General features: G+C 32.9%; 2 protein-coding genes across 12 annotated transcripts; both read left to right on the top strand.

Annotated features, from left to right (window-relative positions):
* Positions 1-8,712: 8,712 nt before the first annotated feature.
* On the top strand, positions 8,713-17,428 carry LOC146896298 (transcription termination factor MTEF18, mitochondrial-like). 11 transcript variants are annotated; one of them, XR_015022059.1, is made up of 6 exons: positions 8,713-9,065; positions 9,550-10,969; positions 12,908-13,025; positions 13,142-13,289; positions 14,632-14,903; positions 16,976-17,428. XR_015022059.1 is itself a non-coding variant. In XM_085733912.1 (2 exons), the coding sequence occupies exons 1-2, from the start codon at positions 8,728-8,730 to the stop codon at positions 10,952-10,954; spliced, it is 1,743 nt and encodes a 580-aa protein (XP_085590038.1). In that variant the 5' UTR covers positions 8,713-8,727; the 3' UTR covers positions 10,955-11,441. The 11 variants fall into 11 exon arrangements, 1 of the variants encoding a protein (XP_085590038.1); XR_015022060.1 differs by having other exon boundaries at positions 16,973-17,428; XR_015022057.1 differs by having other exon boundaries at positions 9,550-11,045.
* A 716-nt stretch (positions 17,429-18,144) lies between these two features.
* On the top strand, positions 18,145-20,263 carry LOC146896297 (oxygen-evolving enhancer protein 3-2, chloroplastic-like). Its single transcript, XM_085733913.1, has 3 exons — positions 18,145-18,485; positions 19,273-19,568; positions 20,046-20,263. Exons 1-3 carry the CDS (start codon positions 18,182-18,184, stop codon positions 20,142-20,144), a joined length of 699 nt encoding a protein of 232 aa, XP_085590039.1. The 5' UTR covers positions 18,145-18,181; the 3' UTR covers positions 20,145-20,263.
* The last annotated feature ends 1,122 nt before the right edge of the window (positions 20,264-21,385 follow it).

Below are 21,385 nucleotides of genomic sequence, written 5' to 3'. Positions count from 1 at the left end.
TTGAGCATTGGAAGTCTCTTGCTTGTGTGCTTGAGCATTTGTAATCAGATATTACTCATAGTGAAATCTCCTTGGAAGTGCAAGGGGGACTGGACTACTTCCGGATTGTGGAAGGAACCAGTATAATTGCTTTGTGTCGTTCTTCTTCTCTCTCTCTGTTTTATTCCGCTGCATTTAGATTCTGATTATCACTTCAGAAGCTGTCTCACTTAGCTTCTGATCAGTGTGTTCAGTTTTTAGGAGAAACGAAGAATTTTTCTAAAACACAATTCAACCCCCCTTCTTGTGTTTTTCTCACCTTCATACTTTTCTATCCGATGTAGGACGTATAACTCACACTTGCACACAACAAAATAGAGAACCTAAAGTTCCCATGTCAATCTCTACATATCGTTATTTTTGGAGCTACCAATCAAACAACACTTAGAACATGTTAAGTGGGATTATTTCTTCTGAAGCAACTTAACCCTGCTTTTATAAAATAATCTGTCTATAATATTACTCCCTCCGTCCCGGAATAACTGACCCATTTTCTAAAAAAAAGTGTCCCAAAATAACTGACCCATTTCAATTTTCAATACAACTTTCATCATTTCCAATACAATATAACACTAAATAATACTACTTTTATCATTCGCAATACAATATATTCCACTTTCCCTTTTATTTATACACTTTTCTTAATCTATGTGAAAAATCAAAGTAGGTCAATTAAATTGGGACGGAGGTAGTAGTAGTTAACATCAATATTCATTATTCATGGCTCGGCTCACGTGAAGTGAAATTTGTTTATGGGCTAAAGTGAGAGAAGTCACGTGGGGGTGAAGCATAAGTTATGAGGTGGTGTGGTGGATGAGCACGTGAGAACACGTGGTCCCATGATTGCACTCGTGCGTGTCATATTGTCTCTCCATAACAAGACACGCACTACCTCTACAATCATTGGATACTCTCAACTTCTCTTTTTCATCTCACTTTAATTTATAGGCCATGCCCTTCATTATTCCATAATCTTCATGCTTGCATTCTGCTTTCTTCCATTCTTACTTTTTTGATACTCCCTCCATTTTAAATTAGATGTTTTTTTATAGTATAATTTTTCACAATTATTAAAAAAATTAGCAATGTTGATTTTAATTAATCATAAAATGTGTTTTATTTACCAAAATATATTATTAATTAGGTTAATGTTAACTTGTGCGGGCACAAGTTAAAAAACTCAAAAGAAGAAATATTCTCTTAAATTTTTTGTATTAAATTTATTAAAAAAGTTGAAATTAAATTTCATGCACACATTTCAATAAATTATTTCTATATTTGCTTCATTAACTTGTATCTTAAGGGTACAAGTTAGCATTACCCTATTAATTACAAGTTAACGGTGTAATTAAGAGATTGAAATATTGTTTTGATATAATGAGATAAAAAAAATATTGTTTTAATTTGATATTATTCGCTATGTCTCAAACCGGATGTTTTCTTTCTTATTTTTCTTTGTCTCAAATTATTTATTCATATTACAATACTAATACAACATTTATTATTATTTTTCACTAACATACTATTATTTACTGCATTCTAATCATATAATTATTTCATTAACTGTATTTAACAAGTGTTTTAGTAAATGAAACACATTTTACTATAGAAATCAACACTACTAATTATTTTCTTAATAATCGTATAAAAAATGAGGTATGAAATAGACACCTAATTTGAGAGAGAGAAAAAAGTAAATGAAACACTTGAAATGAAACTAAGGAGTAATGTATATATGAGAATTAAAAATGACAAAGATCAACAAGCACTCACTGATTTGTCAAAAATTATTGTAGTTAGAGATATAAGTACAAGTGAGGCCTACATTACCCTCTCTTGTTTAGGGGGTAATTACCCTCTCATGATATCAACCAATCAAAATGTAATATACATAGGCAACATTAAATGTCAAATAAATGAGTCAATTTTTTCTAAAAATAAAAGAGTTAATCTTAATCATAAGATAACTTTTAATACTTTTAATTTTTATTTAATTATATTAAGGTGTTCAATCTTAATTTATTTACACTACAAGACTTATAACAAATAAAATTTTACATTTAATTTCTTTCATCTGGATGTCCTTAAATTCATCACTTGCATTCATAAAATTTCTTCCATTCCAGAACCCCGAACGTGAGAACAAAAACATCTCCTTCATTCAAATTTCTTCTTCTTTATTCTTCCCTATTGATCAATTCTTGTTTCTTTTTCATTCTTCTTTCCATTTTGATTGTTCAATTTTGTCGTTCCAAACTGCCACAATTTCCAATTATAGTGAGAATTATCGTTGTTTCTAGAACCGCGTTAGGTATCGTGACTTGATTTTTTTGTATTTAAGCAGCCAACCTAATAAAATCTACTAACACGCATAGACCTACCTCACTATCAGTCAAAACCTTTAAGTCCAAACAAAAGAACAAAAGCCTCATGACATAACCATTTCAGCATCAACAAAAAAAATGCTAGAAACTCCCACAACATTGCAGTGGCAACACCTGCTAGCAGTCCTCAAAGTACAACGGATGACTTACTCAATTATTATAATTAACTACCTCATAACCAAGAAAAATCAAATCAAAAAGAAAAATCAAGTCTCCATGCCTGACATGGTTTTGGAAATAACGGCAATTCTCACGATATTTGGAATCAAACGAACGACGACGATTCTCACGAAAATTGAAAACTGCAGCAGTTTGGAACGACAAAATTGAACAATCAAAATGGGAAGAAGACATTTTATGAATGTAACTGAGAAATTTAAGGACATTCAGATGAAAGAAATTTGATGTGAAATTTTAATTGTTCTAAGTCAGTCCTGTAGTGTAAATTAATTAACATTGAACACCTAAATATAATTAAGGCAAGATTACAATAGGAAACCTTTATCTTATTTATTTGTAACACTTTGATCCTTTATATTAATTTTATCCCGTTTAGGTCCTTTATATCTCTTAAAAAATACATAATTTTATTTTTAAAAATATATTTTTATTAAAAATGAAAAAAATCCAGAAATATGATGAAGATGTCATCTTCATCTTCTTCCATTGAATCTTCATCATCTTCTTTAAATAAATAAAAAATTCTACTAAAATATATCTCTAAATATCGTGAATTAATGTTATATTCACCTCAAATCTTCTTTTAAACACAAAAATCAAAACCTTAATTTCACAAATGTTGGAAGGCGGATGGTGGAGGCTTAGTCAATGGCGGAAGGGTTAGGCTTAACGAAAGTTAAGATTGTTCTGAAAACAACAAAATTGATGTGCAAAGCTGCTCTCAATTTTGGGGTTATTTTTATGTCGGGTTTGAATATTGAGTTAGAAAATAATAATAATAATAATGATGATGATGATGATGATGATGATGATATACGGTGTGACAATTTATATAACTAAATCTTTTTTTTTGTGATGAAACTAAATCTCTTTCTTTATAGTGTTCTGATTTTTGTGTTTAAAAGAAGATTTGAGGCGAACATAACATTAATTCATGATATTTGGAGATATATTTGTGTAGAATTTTTTTTGATTCAATGAAGATGATGAAGATTCAAAGGAAGAAGATGAAGATGATGAACATCTTCATCATATTTCTGGATTTTTTTTTCATTTTTAATAAAAATACATTTTAAAAAATAAAATTATGTATTTTTTTAATAAAAAAATGAGAAAAAGGATGTATATGTGCTTTTATGAGAGATAAATGACCTAAACGGAAAAAAATAAAGATAAAAGATCAAAGTATTACAAATAAATAAGATAAAAGACCTCTAATGTAATTTTGTCTATAATTAAATAAAAATTAAAAGTATTAAAAGTTACCTTATGATTAAAATTGATTTTTTTTTAGAAAAAATTGACTCATTTATTTAACATTTAATACTGTCAATGTATATTACATTTTGATTGGTTGATATCATGAGGGGTAAACATGCAGAATTAAGTATTTCTACATCATAGAGCCAAACTCCTATTACAAGGACAATACAATTCTCTACTCAAAATATCACACTGATATCTTTCCCTTTATCTTGGCCCTTTCACTCTTCTTCTTCCTTTTTTTCTTAACAGCTTCTGGACCAATATCAGTAGCCATCTCACACTTTTGCTTTGCCTGTAAAGAAGCCTCGTCTCGAGCCAAAAGAGCTGAATAAGCAGACCTCTCAACTGATGAGTATACTAATTGTAGGTTTAGACATTGATGCTAAAGAATTAAAATATGCACATAGAAATTAAGTATGTGAAACTTGCACCAAAAGCATTGCTAAAGGCCACATAAAACTATGTTAAGGCTTCTAGAAAAACTTGCCTTGTCCAAAAATATAAGACAAACAACACTAAACTTGGTAGCAACTTCTGTTTATTTATGTATTGTGTTTGATCAACTAAGAAACCAAAGGTGAGGTTATTTGAGCAACTGCATACATCAAACAACACCAAACTAAATATAAGACAAACAAAACAACAAAAAACACTTGTTTGACGTTGACCTAGTTGTAACATAAACTAGGATTATGTTTTCATTGATAAAATTAAAATTTAAAAGAGGTGATTTGAGTTACCTAATTAGAATGAGGCAGAAGTACGTGAGTAACTAAGAAACCATAAGATGCTAGCATGCATGCACAAACACAAACACACCGAACAGATTTAAATTATAGTATCATCGAGGATTTGTTTAAAATTACATAATTACAATTTGATAAAATGCCTTTGAAAAAAAGGTAGCCTCAATTCAAAGGTTGTAAACCCTAATCACACAATATTTAAACATTGAAGAGATTGAATTATGAATGAAATAGAATTGAAAAAGAATGAAAATATACACTTAATTTTTTATAAACAAAGTTTAAAGGTGGTGTATCACAAGCGTGAGTCTGAATGATCGTTACATTAGGTTAAGAACAATCACACAAGTAAATTGAATATCATATCTTAATCCAAACCATGCATCAAGTATATGAACCATCTCACATATATGTTGTTCAACATACATTTTTCTATTCAATGTGAGATTTCTAACTCACATTTGCAACAAAAGTTTGTTAGGTCATGACATGAGGAGAGTATGTGAGATCATTACAAAGGGTTAAGAGCAACCATACAAATATGTTCAAAGGGCCGGCCCTAGGCATAGGCCGGGAGTGCAACGGCCTAGAGCCCATGCCGTAAGGGGGCCCTAAATTTTTTTATGGAGGGGGTGTATACAGTAATATTTGGTTTATTGGGGGTTTATATAGCGAAGTTCATCACTGAAAGGCCCCAGATATTTACAAGATGGAGGGCTGGGCTCAAGTCTGTTAAAGTTTCCCTTTTGACAATATTTGCTATATATACCCTCGTATAACACAAAGATTTCTATATACACCCTCCCTATAAAAAAATTGATTTTTCTTAATAATGTGCCTAAAAAAATATTATGGGAGAAATTGATGATATTTTTTGAGCTTTTTGTTCCTAATAATGTGCCTCACTAATATTAAAAATATTGGTGATATTTATTATCCAAGAAATTTGGATAATATTCATAACAAAACAAATTATATTATAGTTGAAAATGAGCCTACGAAATTAATATTAATCTTGTATTTTTAAGGTTCCAAAAGATTAATTATATCAATATTGTAATGCCAACTTTCTTGAATTGATTGAAAGAGTTGCAAAATTGAATATGATATTGCAAGATCATGCGAGACGCATTAACCCACTTGGGTTGGCCTAGGGGTATTGACTTGAGATCTGGGAGTGTGCTCCTCCTCGAGGTCTCAGGTTCGATTCTCTCCAGTGTCAATTTAGGTGGGCTAATTTAGCTTCTTCAAAAAAAAAAAATCATGCGAGACTGTTAGCCTGTAATTTCGACAGGCTCATTTAATGTGATCAACATTTAGTTGACTTTTAATTTTGCAGGAATCAAAGGCTTTCTCATTTTAATTTGAGGATTTCGACAAGATAGCAAGCTTAGCGGCATGGTAAAGAGTTCGATAGAGCAAGGTTAAAAGCGTAATCGTGTCGAAGTCAAGTAGTCAAGGCGGGAAAAATATGATTTCAAGCTCAAAGGTGGTTTCCTTAGTGGAAGTGTGGGACAAGCGGTTGTCCAAGATGGAGGAAGTGTTGGTCATGGGATTAGTCGTTTGCCAATTATTTTCTTTATGTATAAATAAGAGTTTCCTAGTCGGAAAATGGGTCGCAAATCATTTATAGAAATTCTACAACACTCAAACTACCGGCGCATAGGGAAACGGGTTATACAGAATGTATGTAAACTGATTTGTAGAACATTTTACTTTTAATGCAATGCATTTTACATTTCCTTTAAGTTTATGTGTTTAAACTTTTACTCTTTCCTTTAATTTTATCTTGCTTTTACTTGCAGTATCAAACCTGTCGAAAGACAGTGCCCTTTTTACTCTAAAACCCGTCCTGCTCTCTAAGTAACCTGAGTGCATCTCGTGACCTTTTTCAAACTGTTTTCGATCAAAACCTTTGCACAACATGTCCTGAGATTTCTAGTTCGGCATCACTTGTAATAATCAGAACTAGTCTGTAGTTTGCCGAAAACACCGGTAAACAGAGACGCATTCAAGATCATGAAACCGATGTTAGACGCATTCTTGATCATTTCACAGGTGCTATTGTTCTTTTCTAAGGTATTTTATTTTGTTTTGGTGCTATAAAGTATTTGATTTATTTTCAGATGTTGCCTAAAAAAATCTACTTGGTAGTGAAAAGCGGGGGAAAAAAATGAAGAGCTAATAAAATCACAACAATGAGCTAATTTTTTTTATGACGTATTATATAAGGGGCCCTTTCTCATATTATGCCTAAAGCCCGTAAAACTTTAGGAACGGTCTTGTGTTCGACACAACAACAACAAAGGAGTAATATTTATAATAAAAAAAATTCTTATATATCTATTTATATAGAATTTAATTCTATAAATGTTGTATGGGCTTAAATGGTTATCAAGATCAAAAAGTTATTTTTTAAGGGAAATTGCTTTTTTAACATAAAAAACTTCTAAAATCACATGGAAAATACTTAAATGCCTCCAACGATAGTTAACTATAGCTGACTTATAACTAGAAAACCATCAGTAATTAATTACTGTTGGATTTTTTAGTCTTTTTCATGTGTTTCTAGGAAACATTCAACGTCAAAAAAGCAACCATCTTTTTAAGGGAAGAATTCACCACAGTAGCTTACTATTATAAAGCCTCTCAGGTAATTGTTTTCCTCACCTCATCTTAAAGAGAAAAAAATGATTTCAATTTGCGAAAAGAAAATACAATTCGACAACATTGACATTGATTTTTTTTCTTCATCTTATAATAGTGTTTTTTTCTTCCTTGGACATCTAAAACAATTCACGTTTATTCACTAAATATTGAGGCCTTTTTATTTCATCAAGAGGAAAAGGAAACAAGAGAAACAAACTAAGTCATTTGTTGTCTATACACCCCAAAGCTATCCACAAGCAAGATGATATTCAATTGAAGAGGAGGATCAATTCACATATTCAAAGAGTCAACATTAAAAGTATCAAACTTAGCAAACCAATCAACACATTCGTTCCCTTCTCTCAGGAGGATGAAAGCCATTATGCTTGGTGTCATCATGTATGACTATGGCTTGATGAATATATACCATTAGGAGAATGGCTCTAAATGAGTTTATCATATGATCAATGGTAATCCTACAAATACAATCTTAGTAAAAAGTAGGGAGTTGAGTATAAAGTTCCAATCCGTATTCCCTCTCAAGTCGCAAAGTCAAAGATTAATGACTAATGTTAACATAAGGCAAAACATCACACACACACCATCGGTCCATTTATCGTACCAAACATATATATGGTCTTTCCCAACTCTGCAAACAAAATTCGACCGTAATATATCTAATACCTTCGTGTTAGCTTGCCAAATGCAATAATCTCTAGGTTTAAAAGGAGTGTACAAAATATGAGTGTCAGATAAATATTTATTCCTCAATATTTGAACCTAAAGCTTTTGTGATTGATACAAAATATCCCAGATGTGTTTGCCAAGAAGAGAGATAATTGAGTCATGCAAAAACTTAAACCCCATCAGATTTAGAGTTAGTTAAGCTCTTCCAATTAACCCAATGACAAGAATTCATCCCTGGTATAAAGGAATGAACAATAACATTAGTAATATCACAAATTTAAGAAGGAAGCCAAATGTTCTACATACAGTATAAGTAAACATAATGGTAACAACACTTTGTGCTAAAGTGAGTGATCTTGATATATTGAATGTTCATTTTCCAACCTGCCAGCATCCCCTTAATCTCATCTAAAGTATAGGGAACATTTGAATTTTTGACTATTCCCGACAACATAGAAAAACCATGGTACACCAAGATGATAAGTATGGTTAAACTGGTTTGTTCAGTTTAAGGAAAATGTTGTAATGTGTTAATCAAGTGATTAACCTTAAATTTTTAATGGACTTTATTTAAAGATTAATCATTCAAAATAATCTAAATTTGATGCAAGCTTAAAATAAACATCGATCAAATTTTACTTATTTTATCAGCTCAACTTCAAGTTACTAAGACACCCTATTTATTTATTTATTATTTTTTTTACTTTTATTTTTATATTTGTTTTTAGTTAAAAATAATTACACCAAAAAATAATAATTCTGTTTCGATCAGATGAATGAATGAAAGGAGAAAAGAAACCCTGCCTGCACTTCACCGCAAATTGAAAGTGATGTTGCTGAACAACCTTAAACGACATTTCTGTTCCAACATCATCACACCAACCTTAAACTCCTCAAAAAAGAAAATCCCTTGTCGCCACAAGAAACTTGCAGTGTCACATGCTCAAAAAGCACTCACTGAATATCTCCATTCCACAAGATCCATCCCTTATGCTTTTGCCGATCAGATTTCCAAAAATTCATTTCATTCTCTCTCTAATCTCATTTCGAAGTTGGGTTCTTTTTCACCAAAAAACTTGGATTCTTTCACCAAAAAAGTTGAAAAGTTCTTGAGGTAATGTTATTAGATTTTCTCCATTTGTATGTTTGGTTTCACGTTCTAGATGGTGTAAAATTAATTCCAAAATGGATTGCTCTCTAGTAGAATTGAGTTTTCCTCCAAAATTGATTTACAAAATCAATTCAATTCTTGTCACTGCAGAACCAAGTTTCAATTTTGGAAGGGCTAAAATTGATTTTAGAAGAGTAAAATTGATTTTGACATGTTTGGATGTTTTAAAGTAGAATTGAATTTACTTTTAGAATTGATTCTACACGAAGCTAGAATTTGTAGCTGTTGGCTTCTAGAATTAACTATCTTTTGGACCAAAATTGTGTAATTAGAAATAAGGGAACCAAAATTGCTGTTTTGTCAGTATAGGGGGACCAAAACTGCATTATTATAACTAGGTTAAGAGTAGTCTAGTCTATTTATGTTTGACTATATATTCTCTCTAGCCTCATTTGTTACTCTCTCTGATTATCTGTATTGTCAACAGGTACAACCCCATCAATGAGTTTGAGTTTTTCTTTGAAAGCATTGGAATTCATCATACACGTGTTTCTAGTTTGTTGCCGAACGATAAGTTCTTTTTTTGCGACGATGAATCACTTCTTGATTCTGCTTGTGTGCTTTGTGAATTTGGATTTCCTTGGGATAAGCTTGGTGTGATTTATACGGAGAGTGGTTTTATGTTTAGGAAAAGTGGTTCTGAGATAAAGGGTAGGCTTTGTTTGTTGAAAAGATATGGTTTTTGTAATGTGCAAATTGTTGGGATTTGTTTAACTTTTCCTTTTGTTTTTGGTGCCGAGGAAGGGGGATTTATCGATGATGAGGTTGATAGGTTGCTTTCTGATTTGAGGTTGGTGTTTTTGGATTTTGATTTGGGAGGGTGTGTTGAAGGGAATGTGGATGTTTGGTATGATGTTTGTAGGAAAATTAAAGTGTTTTATGATTTGAGTGATGGTAAGGGGAAGATAGGTGAACTCATTGGAAGGAATAAACATTTGATTCTTGAGTATGGAGAAGAGGAGTTGATTGAAAAGGTTGAGTTTTTTTGTAGATTCAGTGTCGAGAAGGAGGAAATAGCTCGGTTGATTCTACAAGGTTCGGAGTTGTTGAGTCTCAATTTGGAAGCGACGATTAACGTGTTGAAGCTGTTGAAACACATTGGAATGGATTCTAAAGGTCTTGGTGATGTGAAGAAGAACTATGCTCATGCGTTGGGAACAATAAAAATGGCGAATCTTCCCAATCTGATGAGGGCTATGGGTTTACGTGAATGGTTTTTCGATAAAATCAAGGATGGGAATCATAAGCTTTTAGTGGATTTTATCACAAGCTATCCCAATGAAGAGCATGATAAAGGTTATCAAAGTGGTTTTAAGGCAATTCATGATGCAAGGTTACCGTCTCACAATATGAGTAAATTAAATTTCATGCATACTATTGGCTTTGGTGAAAATGCTATAACCATGAATATCTTAAATCACATGCATGGAACAAGTGAAGAGTTACAGAAAAGATTTGATTGCCTTCTACATTTAGGGATTGAATTCTCAAAACTGTGTAAGATAATCACAAAGCTACCAAAGATTCTAAGCCAAAATCCTGAAACTCTAGAGAAAAAGATTAATTTCCTATGTCAGGATATGGGACACTCCTTAGAGCTTTTGGACACTTTTCCGGCGTTTATATGTTTTGACTTAGAGAACCGAATTAAGCCGAGGTTCAGATTCCATATGTGGGCTTTAGAAAAGGGATTGTATTCAAAAAACTATTCCATTGCAAGCATGGTTGCGACTAGTGACAAGGGTTTTGTTGGCCGTGTTTTTAAAATTCACCCGGCTGCTCCAAAACATTGGTTTGAGCAATTCTATCCCAATAAATTTCGAGCTTCATGATCATATCACTGTTGTGTATGAACTCTACCATTATTTTCCAATTCAATTTGCACAGATCTCACACTAACCTATTCTTTGCTCTTTGATAAAAGTGAGAAATTTACCTAAAAATATTTATCTTGCTTTACTTCATTGTCTACAATCAGATGTTAGTTCACAGACAAAGAAACTTCAAATTCTGTTAGTTAATAAGACAGCAAGAACTTACTGAGTTCTGTCATGATGTATAGGATAAAACTCCTTGGAATCTATATGACTCTTTGTAAGATAGTAATAGCCAAAGGTTGACTTATAATCTGGTACTACATGGGCAGATAAAGGACAAGAGCCCCACACACTTGTGCGTGCACACACATTCTACATGCTTCTTATACATTGCCAATTGGGGTTGGGTTACAGGGCTGATCTTCTTACTTCTATTCATTACAACTATATGTAACATTAATGATAGTTGTAGTTCAAATGAATTATATTTTACACTATAGCAGTCCAATATTGTCAAGTAGTGGCTATAGCGCAGTGGGATTCAAACAAATTATTGTTGTTCTGCAATACGCTATTTAGTACAAAGTGTTGTCAAGTAGTGGCTATAGTAGCCCTATAGCACTGCAACGTGACAGAATTTGAACAAACTACTCCCTCCGTCCATTAATAATTGTCACATATGACAATTTCACATAAATTATGAAAGCCTGATAAATAAAAGAGAATGAAGATTTTACTATTTTATCCTTATAAACTATTGGTTGTATTCACATTACAATAAAGTAGCATTTGAAACCAAAAAAGAGAATCTTTTTGGGACAAATAATCTTTTGGGACAATTAATGTTACAATAAAGTAGCAAATGTGACAATTATTATGGCACTGAGGGAGTACTGTTTACCGTGATTTGCAATTTACAACAATGAAACAGTCTCATAAGTGATTGTTGCTCTATACTCTAAAGTCCTTGGATGAACCATGTTAAGTGGTCATTATGCAAATAGACATAAAATGTTTGAATGGAGTAATTATTTGTCATGGTTTTCCTCTCAAGAGGTTATCTAGCATTGTTTAAATAGTGAATGTGTTACTATTTATGACTAGCATTCTTAGCGTTGCTGTTCTAACCATATCTTTTGGTGTTTTTTTTTTCTTCTTTTTTGGTTTACTTGGTTATTCATAGGTTTTTGCATATTACACTCACTCTTCTTGAGGTGTTAGAGAGTTATGCCCCCTTTTTTACTTTAAGAAAACAATGCACTTTGTTACTCTCTTCGTACCTTTGTAGTTGTCGTTTTAACGTTATTTACACATAAAAAACAATTGTTACTTTTGATGGAAATATTTGCCTTTCTGTAGTACTCTTAACTATTTATCATCTCGTTTCATCTGTTTATCTCATGCAATAAATAATTAAGGGTAGCAGAGATGAGGATGTTGCGGTGGTAACTGGTAAGACTAGACGGGATAGGATTAGAAATGACAACATTAGAGAGAGCATTGGGGTAACACCTACAATAGAAAAGATGGTAGAAATTAGGCTTAGGTGGTTTGGGCATGTATAGAGAAGACCTGTAGATTCTGTAGTAAGGAGAGTTGATCAGAAGGAGGGTAGTCAAATCACTAGAGGCCGAGGAAGACTTAGAAACACTATAAGAGAAACTATTAAGAAGGATCTAGAGATTAATGAGCTGGATAGAAATATGGCCTATGATAGAGCATAATGGCGTTGTTTGATCCATGTACCCGACCCCACTTAGTGTACTAAGGCTTTGTTGTTGTTGTTTGTTGACAAAACAATAGTTCATGCTGCATTGAGCTTTGAAAACCACAATTAAATAGAAACATATTTTTCTACAAAAGAGACCGTTAGAAAGAAACAGAGGGAATAATAATTTGACTTAAAGAGTGTGTAACTTGGTGGATTGATATTATCATACTAACCTTATTGCATAACTGAAACTGCAGTCCTTGTTTAACGCATACACTGAATGCAGCATGTGTGGTATTGTTGAAAAGAGAAGACTGGCCTCCTAAAGTTTTATTCGGAAGTCTCTCCTTCCCCCGTTGACAGATCTTAAGCTCGGTACTGGCAAACCAAATTCCTCATATATTTTTTAGCTCAAATGCATTTTCTATTCCTACATTCTTGCACCTGAGTCAGTTCAGTCATATTTTCTTTTTCTTTCACTTTTTCTACAGTGTTGTTCTAAAGATCTGCAGAATCAAGGCACTCATTGGCAACCACTATGTTCCTACAAACCCTTAAGTTGAATCATTGAGGTAGAAGATGATCCTTTGTTTTTGATCCATTACTATTGCAGCTCCATGTGCAGTGCAATATTGTGAGGTACATGTGCATTTCTAAAGTTCTCTTGTTTTTGTGTTTAGGGTGTGCTTATGTTTTTGTAGATGAATGGAAATTGTTTTCGGAAATTCATATCTGCCGAGGTTTGAATGTTAAAATAAAATTTGAAGGCAGGCAGTTTAAGGATCGAGATTTGTTTTTAGTTCTGAAGGAAGTACTGATTTTTTCATTTTCTTTGAATTAAGAAAAAAAAAAGTGTGTTAAATATTTGTGAAACAACTGTCACTGGAATCTCGAAAATATTGAAGTTGTTTGAGCTTGTTGATTTGAGACATGTGATCAAATAACTCCGGCCTTAAAATTGATTGTTAAACTAACTGAGAAACGTACAAGTGTATAAATCTAGGTACAGGTATCAAAGTTGAGCTGACTTGCTTACGGAACCCTTTTATCGTAAACTCTGTTAGATTTAGACATATAGAATCACGAGTTTGAGGATATGACTGAATGAGTCTATACCGTAATGGTCATTTTCTTGGGACATGCCTATAATGACAATGGTTTACACGATTTTTATAAAACTAAAATTGCAAAAGCTGAATGTTAAGCATTCCTTATGATGCTCTAGCTTTGTTTCTCGCTCTATTATGCACCATCCTTATAATATAATGTAAAACCTCTAGGCTTGATTCTTGGTTGGCCCATTTGGATTTCTGAATTGCACAGAGAAATTACTTTTCACTTGAATTTACTGTGCTCATTAAAGAAGCCTTGCAAGGTTTCATACATGCTTAATTATTTTTGAACTCTTAAGATTGATAAAATGCATTAAGTGCAGAATTTGAATTGCATAAAGTAAACCATGTCTGATCCATTTTACATCTCTTGAGTTGAGCCCCCTTGATAATTTCTTTGAGATCCTAAGTGCTTCAAGTTGTATTATCTCACTATTGAGTGTTATCTCTCTTGTTGTTGTGGTTTTTCTGTAGAGGGTGATTGGTGAGGTATCCATTTTTATTGGGTCGGCTGAGGTATCCCTATTGCCGTGGGATTTTTAGGATGAAATATACTTGAGGTTGCACTCGAGCATGCTGTAATATGTTAGTTATAGTAGTAGGAAATCTTAGACATTGTTTGGGGACAGGACGTAGGTCGCAAGTGTTTGGTGATTGAACCAGGATAAATCAAACTGCACTATGCTCTAACTTTTATCTCTTATTTACTAAATCTTGTTTATTATTGTTCTGAATGTTAGAAAGTTGTGGTTGTTTGTGAGTATCTATTGTTATCATTAGTTCAGTCATTTCTTCAAATTAATAGTTTTTAATTTTCTAACAAGAGTATCCTTCACATATTTGATAAAAGTTTTGCAAAATCCTTACAGATCAATTCACCCCCCTCTTGAGTTGGTTATGGGTAACTAATCCATCTAATGTATTGAGTCTCAACTCCAAAGCTCTCAACATAAATGAAGTCGTGAACCAGAAAACATGAACAAACTCGGCCAATCATTCTAAGTTTTGAATGAACAACACACCAACTAGTTGAATGAATCCAACTCTAATGAGCTGGAACCTAGCTCTACCGATTTTATTCCAGCTCCGATGAGGGAAGCCCTATTTTGTCATCTTTCACTCTTTAGTAATTTTTAACTTGGTGAGTTGTCTATTAGTTTGTCTATCGAATTTGAACTTGTTTTTTCTTTTTTTTGTGTACCGAGTTGTGAACCTATCTTATGATTTTGTGAATTTATCCCTCAATTTTGTGACATTGTGATTTGTTACGTTGGTTTGGTTCGGTCCGGTCTTAGTTGGACATCGTGTATTAGTTGTTATGCTTATGCATGCTAGTTAGAAGTTATAATGAGGGTTGTGTTGTTTTCTTGGTATTTTTTTCTTCATTGAACATTTATTTTTGATACTAGAATTATTCAGATCATTAACCAGAACAGCTTTAGGTTCTAATTGATGAGATATCACAAAAGTATCAATATTATATTCATGTCTCTATTTTTTCTTCATTTTTAGAATACGGCATTGAGAGAAATTGACTAAAATGATGATAAACAGAACATGCTATACATAATAAAAATGTGGAGAAGGTGATTGATGTTGTGCTTGTTTGCTGTTACTATATTCCTGATGAGTGATAACATAGGTATCCTTGGTATCCTTTGATACATGTGATCAAATAATTTCTGCCGTAAAGTTGGTTGGCAAATTAACTGAGACTCGTACGAGTATATAAATTTAGGTAACATGTATTAAAATTGAGGTAACTTGCTTAAGAAGTAGTTTCTTTGTAAACTTGGTAGATTCGTATAAACTTATAGAATCACGGGTTTGACAACGACTGAATGAGTCTATTACATAATGGTAATTTTTTTAGAAAATGGCTTTAATGACAGTGGTTTTCGAGTGATTTTTAAAAACTAAAAATAACACTAATCTCCACAGATGCATCTTATGTCACAAGTGAACCCTGTAGCTGGACTCGATCTTGAAGTCGAGGTTTTAAATATATGCTTATAATAGTCTAGCTCTGTTTCTTGCTCTGTTTTGCACCATCCTTAAAATATAATGTAAAATCTTCTATGTTTGTTTCTTGGTTGGCTCAAGTTGTTTTTCAAATTGCATAAAGAAATTATTTTTCACTTGAGTTTACTCGGCTTATAAAACACTAAGGAAGCCTTGCAAAGTTGCACATGTGTTTAGAAAGTTTTTGAACTCATAAGATTGATAAAATTCTTTAAAAAATGATTTTTGAGCATGCATAATTTGAATTGCATAAAGTAAACCCTGTCTGATCTATTCTACATCTCTTGAGCCTCCTTGATAAGTTTTTTGATATCCCAAGTGCTCTTAGTTGTATTATCTCAATATTGAGTTTTCTCTGGTTTTACTGTAGAGGGTGAGGTATTCCTATCGCCGTGGATTTTTTAGGATGGGATATCTGTGAGGTTGCACTGTAGAACGTTGTAATATCGTATTTATAGTGGAACAAAATCCTAAACACTGCTTGGGGATTGGTGGTTAATAACAATTGGTTGGTGGCTGACCAGGATAAATTGCACTGCACTCATCTCTTATCTCACGTATACTATGTCTCAATTATTATTGTTTTGCATATTACGTATAATATTTGTTTGTCGAAATTGTAGCTGTGAGTATTTATTGTTATAATTAGTTCAGTGACTTCTTCAAATTAGTACTTCTCAATCTTATAACAAGAGTATCCTTCACATATTTGATAAAAGTATTGCAAAGATCATACTCTTCAATTCACCCCCTCTTAAGTTGCTTGGTCATTTGGGGTAACAAAGCCATATACAAAGGGTGTGAATTTGTGATTTATCAATTATTTTGTCCATCAATTATGAACTTGTTTTGCTTATTTTGTCCATCTACAAATCCAATTTTGTATGTGCTTAGTTGTGAACCTGTCTTGTGATATTGTGAATTTATCCGTAAATTTTGTGATTTTTTGAACTGCGATGCTGGTCTGGTCTTACTAGGATATTGAGTATTAGCTGGTATGCATGCTGGTTAGAAGTTCTGATTAGGATTGTGTTGTCTTCTTGCTGCTTGTTTCTTCATTGAAAATAATTAAACAGACTTAAAATATGAAGAAGGTGATTGGTGTTGTGTTTGTTAGTTGTGACTATCCTGATGACATATCCTTGGTATGATATTTAAATATTCTGATCTAATTGTTTCTGTTTGTAGGAGGAGCTGTAGGGAAATATTTTGAATGACTCCATTCATGCACCTCACTATCTTAGATGAAAGAGAAGCTTGCATCTACTTATATGCATTTCAGATTTCCTGGATTCTTTTTCACTATTTATATCATATGTCATATAATATACTATATGATATGATAACAAAGTGACCAATTCGCTTTCGTTGTTGTCGCAGAACATGAAATGAGCTCATGAGGCAGAAAAACCATTATTTTGTATATTATTCACTATGATGTTATGTAGCTTGAGAGACCTTACCAATTTATCAGATAATTTGTTCTATTTTTTTTGTTGTAAAGAAAAAATAGTCTTCAACAAATCAAGTGTTTCATTCAACGCCACTTATGCTTCATTGTCTATGAGAGAACACAAATGTATGACAATTGATTAATTTTTCTTATAACTTGAATAAAATAAAATACTACTCTACATTGAATAATTTTTTTTTGAGGGAAATTTTTCTTATAACTTGAATAAATATAAGCGTTTGGTGAAGATTATTCTACATAAAATTATTTAGTACTTTTAAAAAGGTAATTTTTTTCAAAAAAAAATATTTTATTTTCCATTCATATTATTGAATGAATTTCAATTACAGCTTGAAAATCAAATTATTAACTTTGCCAATGACTACTCCAATCTTTGCCCGAGAATTTGGTGGACCGCTTTTGTTGTTGTCTCTCCTTTGAATGTTTTTTTTAATCGTTGTATTTGAATTCGAGACTTTGCTTAATGAGTTTGAGCGGAGTTCAGTTTTACTCGGAGTAACATGATGTTGCTTCAATAACAATAATGATAACTGTGAATTGATGAGTAAAATATCTACCATTGACAATGATAGAAAACAAGTTATCTTGAAAATTGTCTTATTACTTTCTCTCCATTAAACTGATTGGATCACAAATCAATTCTTTGAGCTTTTTAAAAATGAACAAATGAAAATAATTGAATAATCTATGAATCCACGTGTCAGTCATATAAAAATCCAGGGTGGAAACAGAATCAAGCAATAAGATGTTAGAAACACAGATGATTGGTTGAAACATGATCCAACTTATCCAAGTGGAAAATGTTAGATAAGGTAATGACTTACAATCACACACACAACAATCATCATATTCATATATCTTAAACCTTTTCATCCATTACTTCTTTATTGTCATAAACACACACATTCTTCTACTTCTCTACAATGGCTCAAGCTATGGCATCAATGGCTGGTTGCTTACGTGGTTCATCATCTCAAGCTGTGATGGAAGGAAGTCTTCAACTGAGTGGATCAAACAGGTTGAACATGTTGCATGGTAGCAACAGTAACAAGGTTACACGTTCATCAGTGACAGTTGTTAAAGCACAACAACAACAGGAAAGTAGCAGAAGAGCAGTGCTTGGTCTTGTTGCAACTGGTTTGGTTTCTTCCTCTTTTGTTCAAGCTGTTCTTGCTGAGGCCATTCCCATTAAAGTTGGTGGCCCTCCTCCACCTTCTGGTGGCCTTCGTAAGTATTCATATTTAAGTCACAAAATTTTAGACATATTTCATGCATTTTTTGTCTCTAATTTCTGTTGTCAATTCAAGTAACATGGTAAAACCTTGGTATATGTTACTGCCTCTTGACTCAAATATAAATACATGTTTTTACATTTATTAAGACTGATGGTTAAATACATTTACTATTTTACCTCTAATTGTAATGGTTATCTCTTCACAATATTAACAGATTAATTTTAGAATAGTAACATTAAGTGTGGATAGATTAGTTGATATTTGCTTATATTTGAGTCCAGCAAATTTAGTCATTTTTCTTCTTCTTATAATTGAGTTCAGAGAGAGTACACACACACACACACACAAAACATGGATGAGATGAGATGATATTGCTATTTGAATTCGGAGTACATGCAGTTAGGATTCACTCTATTCTAGCATTCAGAACATCGGTGATCATTAGATCAAGACCGAACGGTCCAAGAAATTGCAGACTTTCATTTTTGTTTTATAATTCGAAATACTGAACTTGATTCTGAATTGTCCGGTCTTGATTAAATGGCAACCGATGTTCTTAATAGGAGAATACGGTGAATCCCTACTGCATGGAAACGTATTTCTTTCTTTTCTTGTAATTGAATAGCAACTATGACATGTCACACACATTATGTCTTAATTGATTGTGTGACACATACACAGTTTAACACTTAGTTGTAAGTATTTGATGCTTATAAGTTACCAGTTACCATCCAATAATTTCTAGAATGTTGAATTAACTGATTTATGGAATTTGGCAGCTGGAACACTGAACTCAGATGAAGCAAGAGACCTTAACCTACCATTGAAAGAAAGGTTCTACCTTCAACCATTGACACCAACTGAGGCAGCTGCAAGAGCTAAGGAGTCAGCAAAAGAAATTGTTGCTGCTAAGAAGTTCATAGACCAGAAAGCTTGGCCATATCTTCAGAATGATCTACGTCTCAGAGCTGGCTATCTTCGGTATGACCTTAACACCATCATCTCTGCAAAGCCAAAGGACCAGAAAAAATCCCTCAAGGAACTCACCGGAAAGCTCTTCCAGGATATCGACAATGTAAGTATACAATATTACATTTTCAAGGTTTAAATTTGTTGTTGTAGTACTGGTTGCACCGAAGTTCTTGAGACTGCAGATAATCACGTATTTGGATTGCTTATGGTCAATAATCCACGCATTCATGCAGTCAGCACATTTGTGGTTGATGGATCGAGATTGGACAATCCTGATTTTAAGATCGATATTTAGTTTTTTAGAAGAAAAAAAAAATCAAAATATGCAATGAAATCTAGATTGTCAGATCTCGATCCAACTTTACAACCAATTTGCTGACTACATGAATGCATGAGATTGCTAGCCGCAGGCAATCCAAATTCGAGAATCACGGTCAACGATAGTTAATGTTGTCTCAATTGCGGTCACGCTGTGGTTAACGACATAAAAACCCACGGTGCTGCGTAATCCGATAGCTCTTGATCAATTTAGGGCTGTGGAAAGATTGGACTAATTGAAATTTTTCTTCTTTGTTCCCAGCTGGATTATGCAGCAAAAGTTAAGAGCCCCTCAGATGCAGAGAAGTACTATGCTATAGCTGTATCTACTCTGAATGATGTTCTTAGCAAAATTGGTTAATATGAATGATTTCTTGCTTTCTTGTGTAAGCTTTGTCTATGGTTTTCTAAGACACTATGTTTAACTTCTATTTGAAGAAAATCAAATGAGAAAAAAATTTGCTATAAGCAAGCAGGAAATTATCATTCACTTTATGCAATTCTTAATGGTTTAATTAATGCTTGCTGATAATTAGATGACTTGGATGATACTTGTAAAACATGAAGTTTTCTTTCCTAAGTGCTTTGATTTTCACATAAGAATTGAGTTTTGTTTTTATTGTTTTAAGAAGGTGAGAACAAAAAGAAGGAACAAATCGTCAATTTAATCTCCAACATATAAAATTTGAACAAGGATTTCCCGAAGCTGGAAGATCAGTCTACTGTAAAAAGACAATTTGTAGACAAAGTTAACATCCAAATATGGACAGAATATTTTTCATATATCTCGATCAAATGCCTGCGATTAGGCAAAAATATTAAAAATAACAGTTCAGCTCATGTTTCTTCTTAAAAGCATGAAAAATTAGATAACAGTTAACCATATGAACATACATAACTTACACTGGACAAAAAAATCTAAAAGAAAGATCATTGAGAGAATAGCATCCAAAGAAAACTATACACACCAGAATTGAATTAAACAAAGACATCGTTGCGAAAGTTGTTGAAAGGAGATGGTAAACTAGTTAGTTTCCAGTCTAAAACAGTTGAACCTACACCTAAATTAACCCAAGCGTTTTCCAAAACATAAGATTTCAAACAGATACTTCATATGAAGGGTAATCTTGCCTCTTACTCCAGTTCCTTCTCCAAGACATAGACCAAACTGGTTCCATCAATTATGAGTGCCAATGGAGTAGTGTTTTTTTTTACTTCTTTTCCTAAATTCCACTTGGGCATGCTTGACGACTTTGTATCATTTGGGAATATCAAGATTGGCTTTGCGCTTTAGATTTGAAGATCTCACACCAAATTTGTCCCTAGCATCAGCCAAGAGGTTTCTGCATTCATCCTCTGAGGTACCATTTATAATTATCTGCTGCATATCTGCGCTGAGAAGTTTGCAGGAAAGACCAATTTAAATTGCATCTCCTACTTATCAACCTCTTGCAGCTTGTCCTCAACTCCAGTTGCTCCAAGTAGCTTTAGTTTGCATTCTACACGAGCTTCTATTTGACGTAGTATTGCAGTTTGGTCAATCAATGAAGTGCTGGCCTCTTCATACATGTTTTGCCACCTATGAAGCACGGACACTCCTCG

The sequence above is a fragment of the Medicago sativa genome, chromosome 8 (genome assembly GCF_051527215.1).
Source record: "Medicago sativa cultivar Bolivia chromosome 8, Bolivia_mono, whole genome shotgun sequence".
Classification (NCBI taxonomy): Eukaryota; Viridiplantae; Streptophyta; class Magnoliopsida; order Fabales; family Fabaceae; genus Medicago; species Medicago sativa.
Note: the sequence above shows the minus strand (reverse complement) of the source record. Positions and strands in the feature narration are given on the sequence as shown.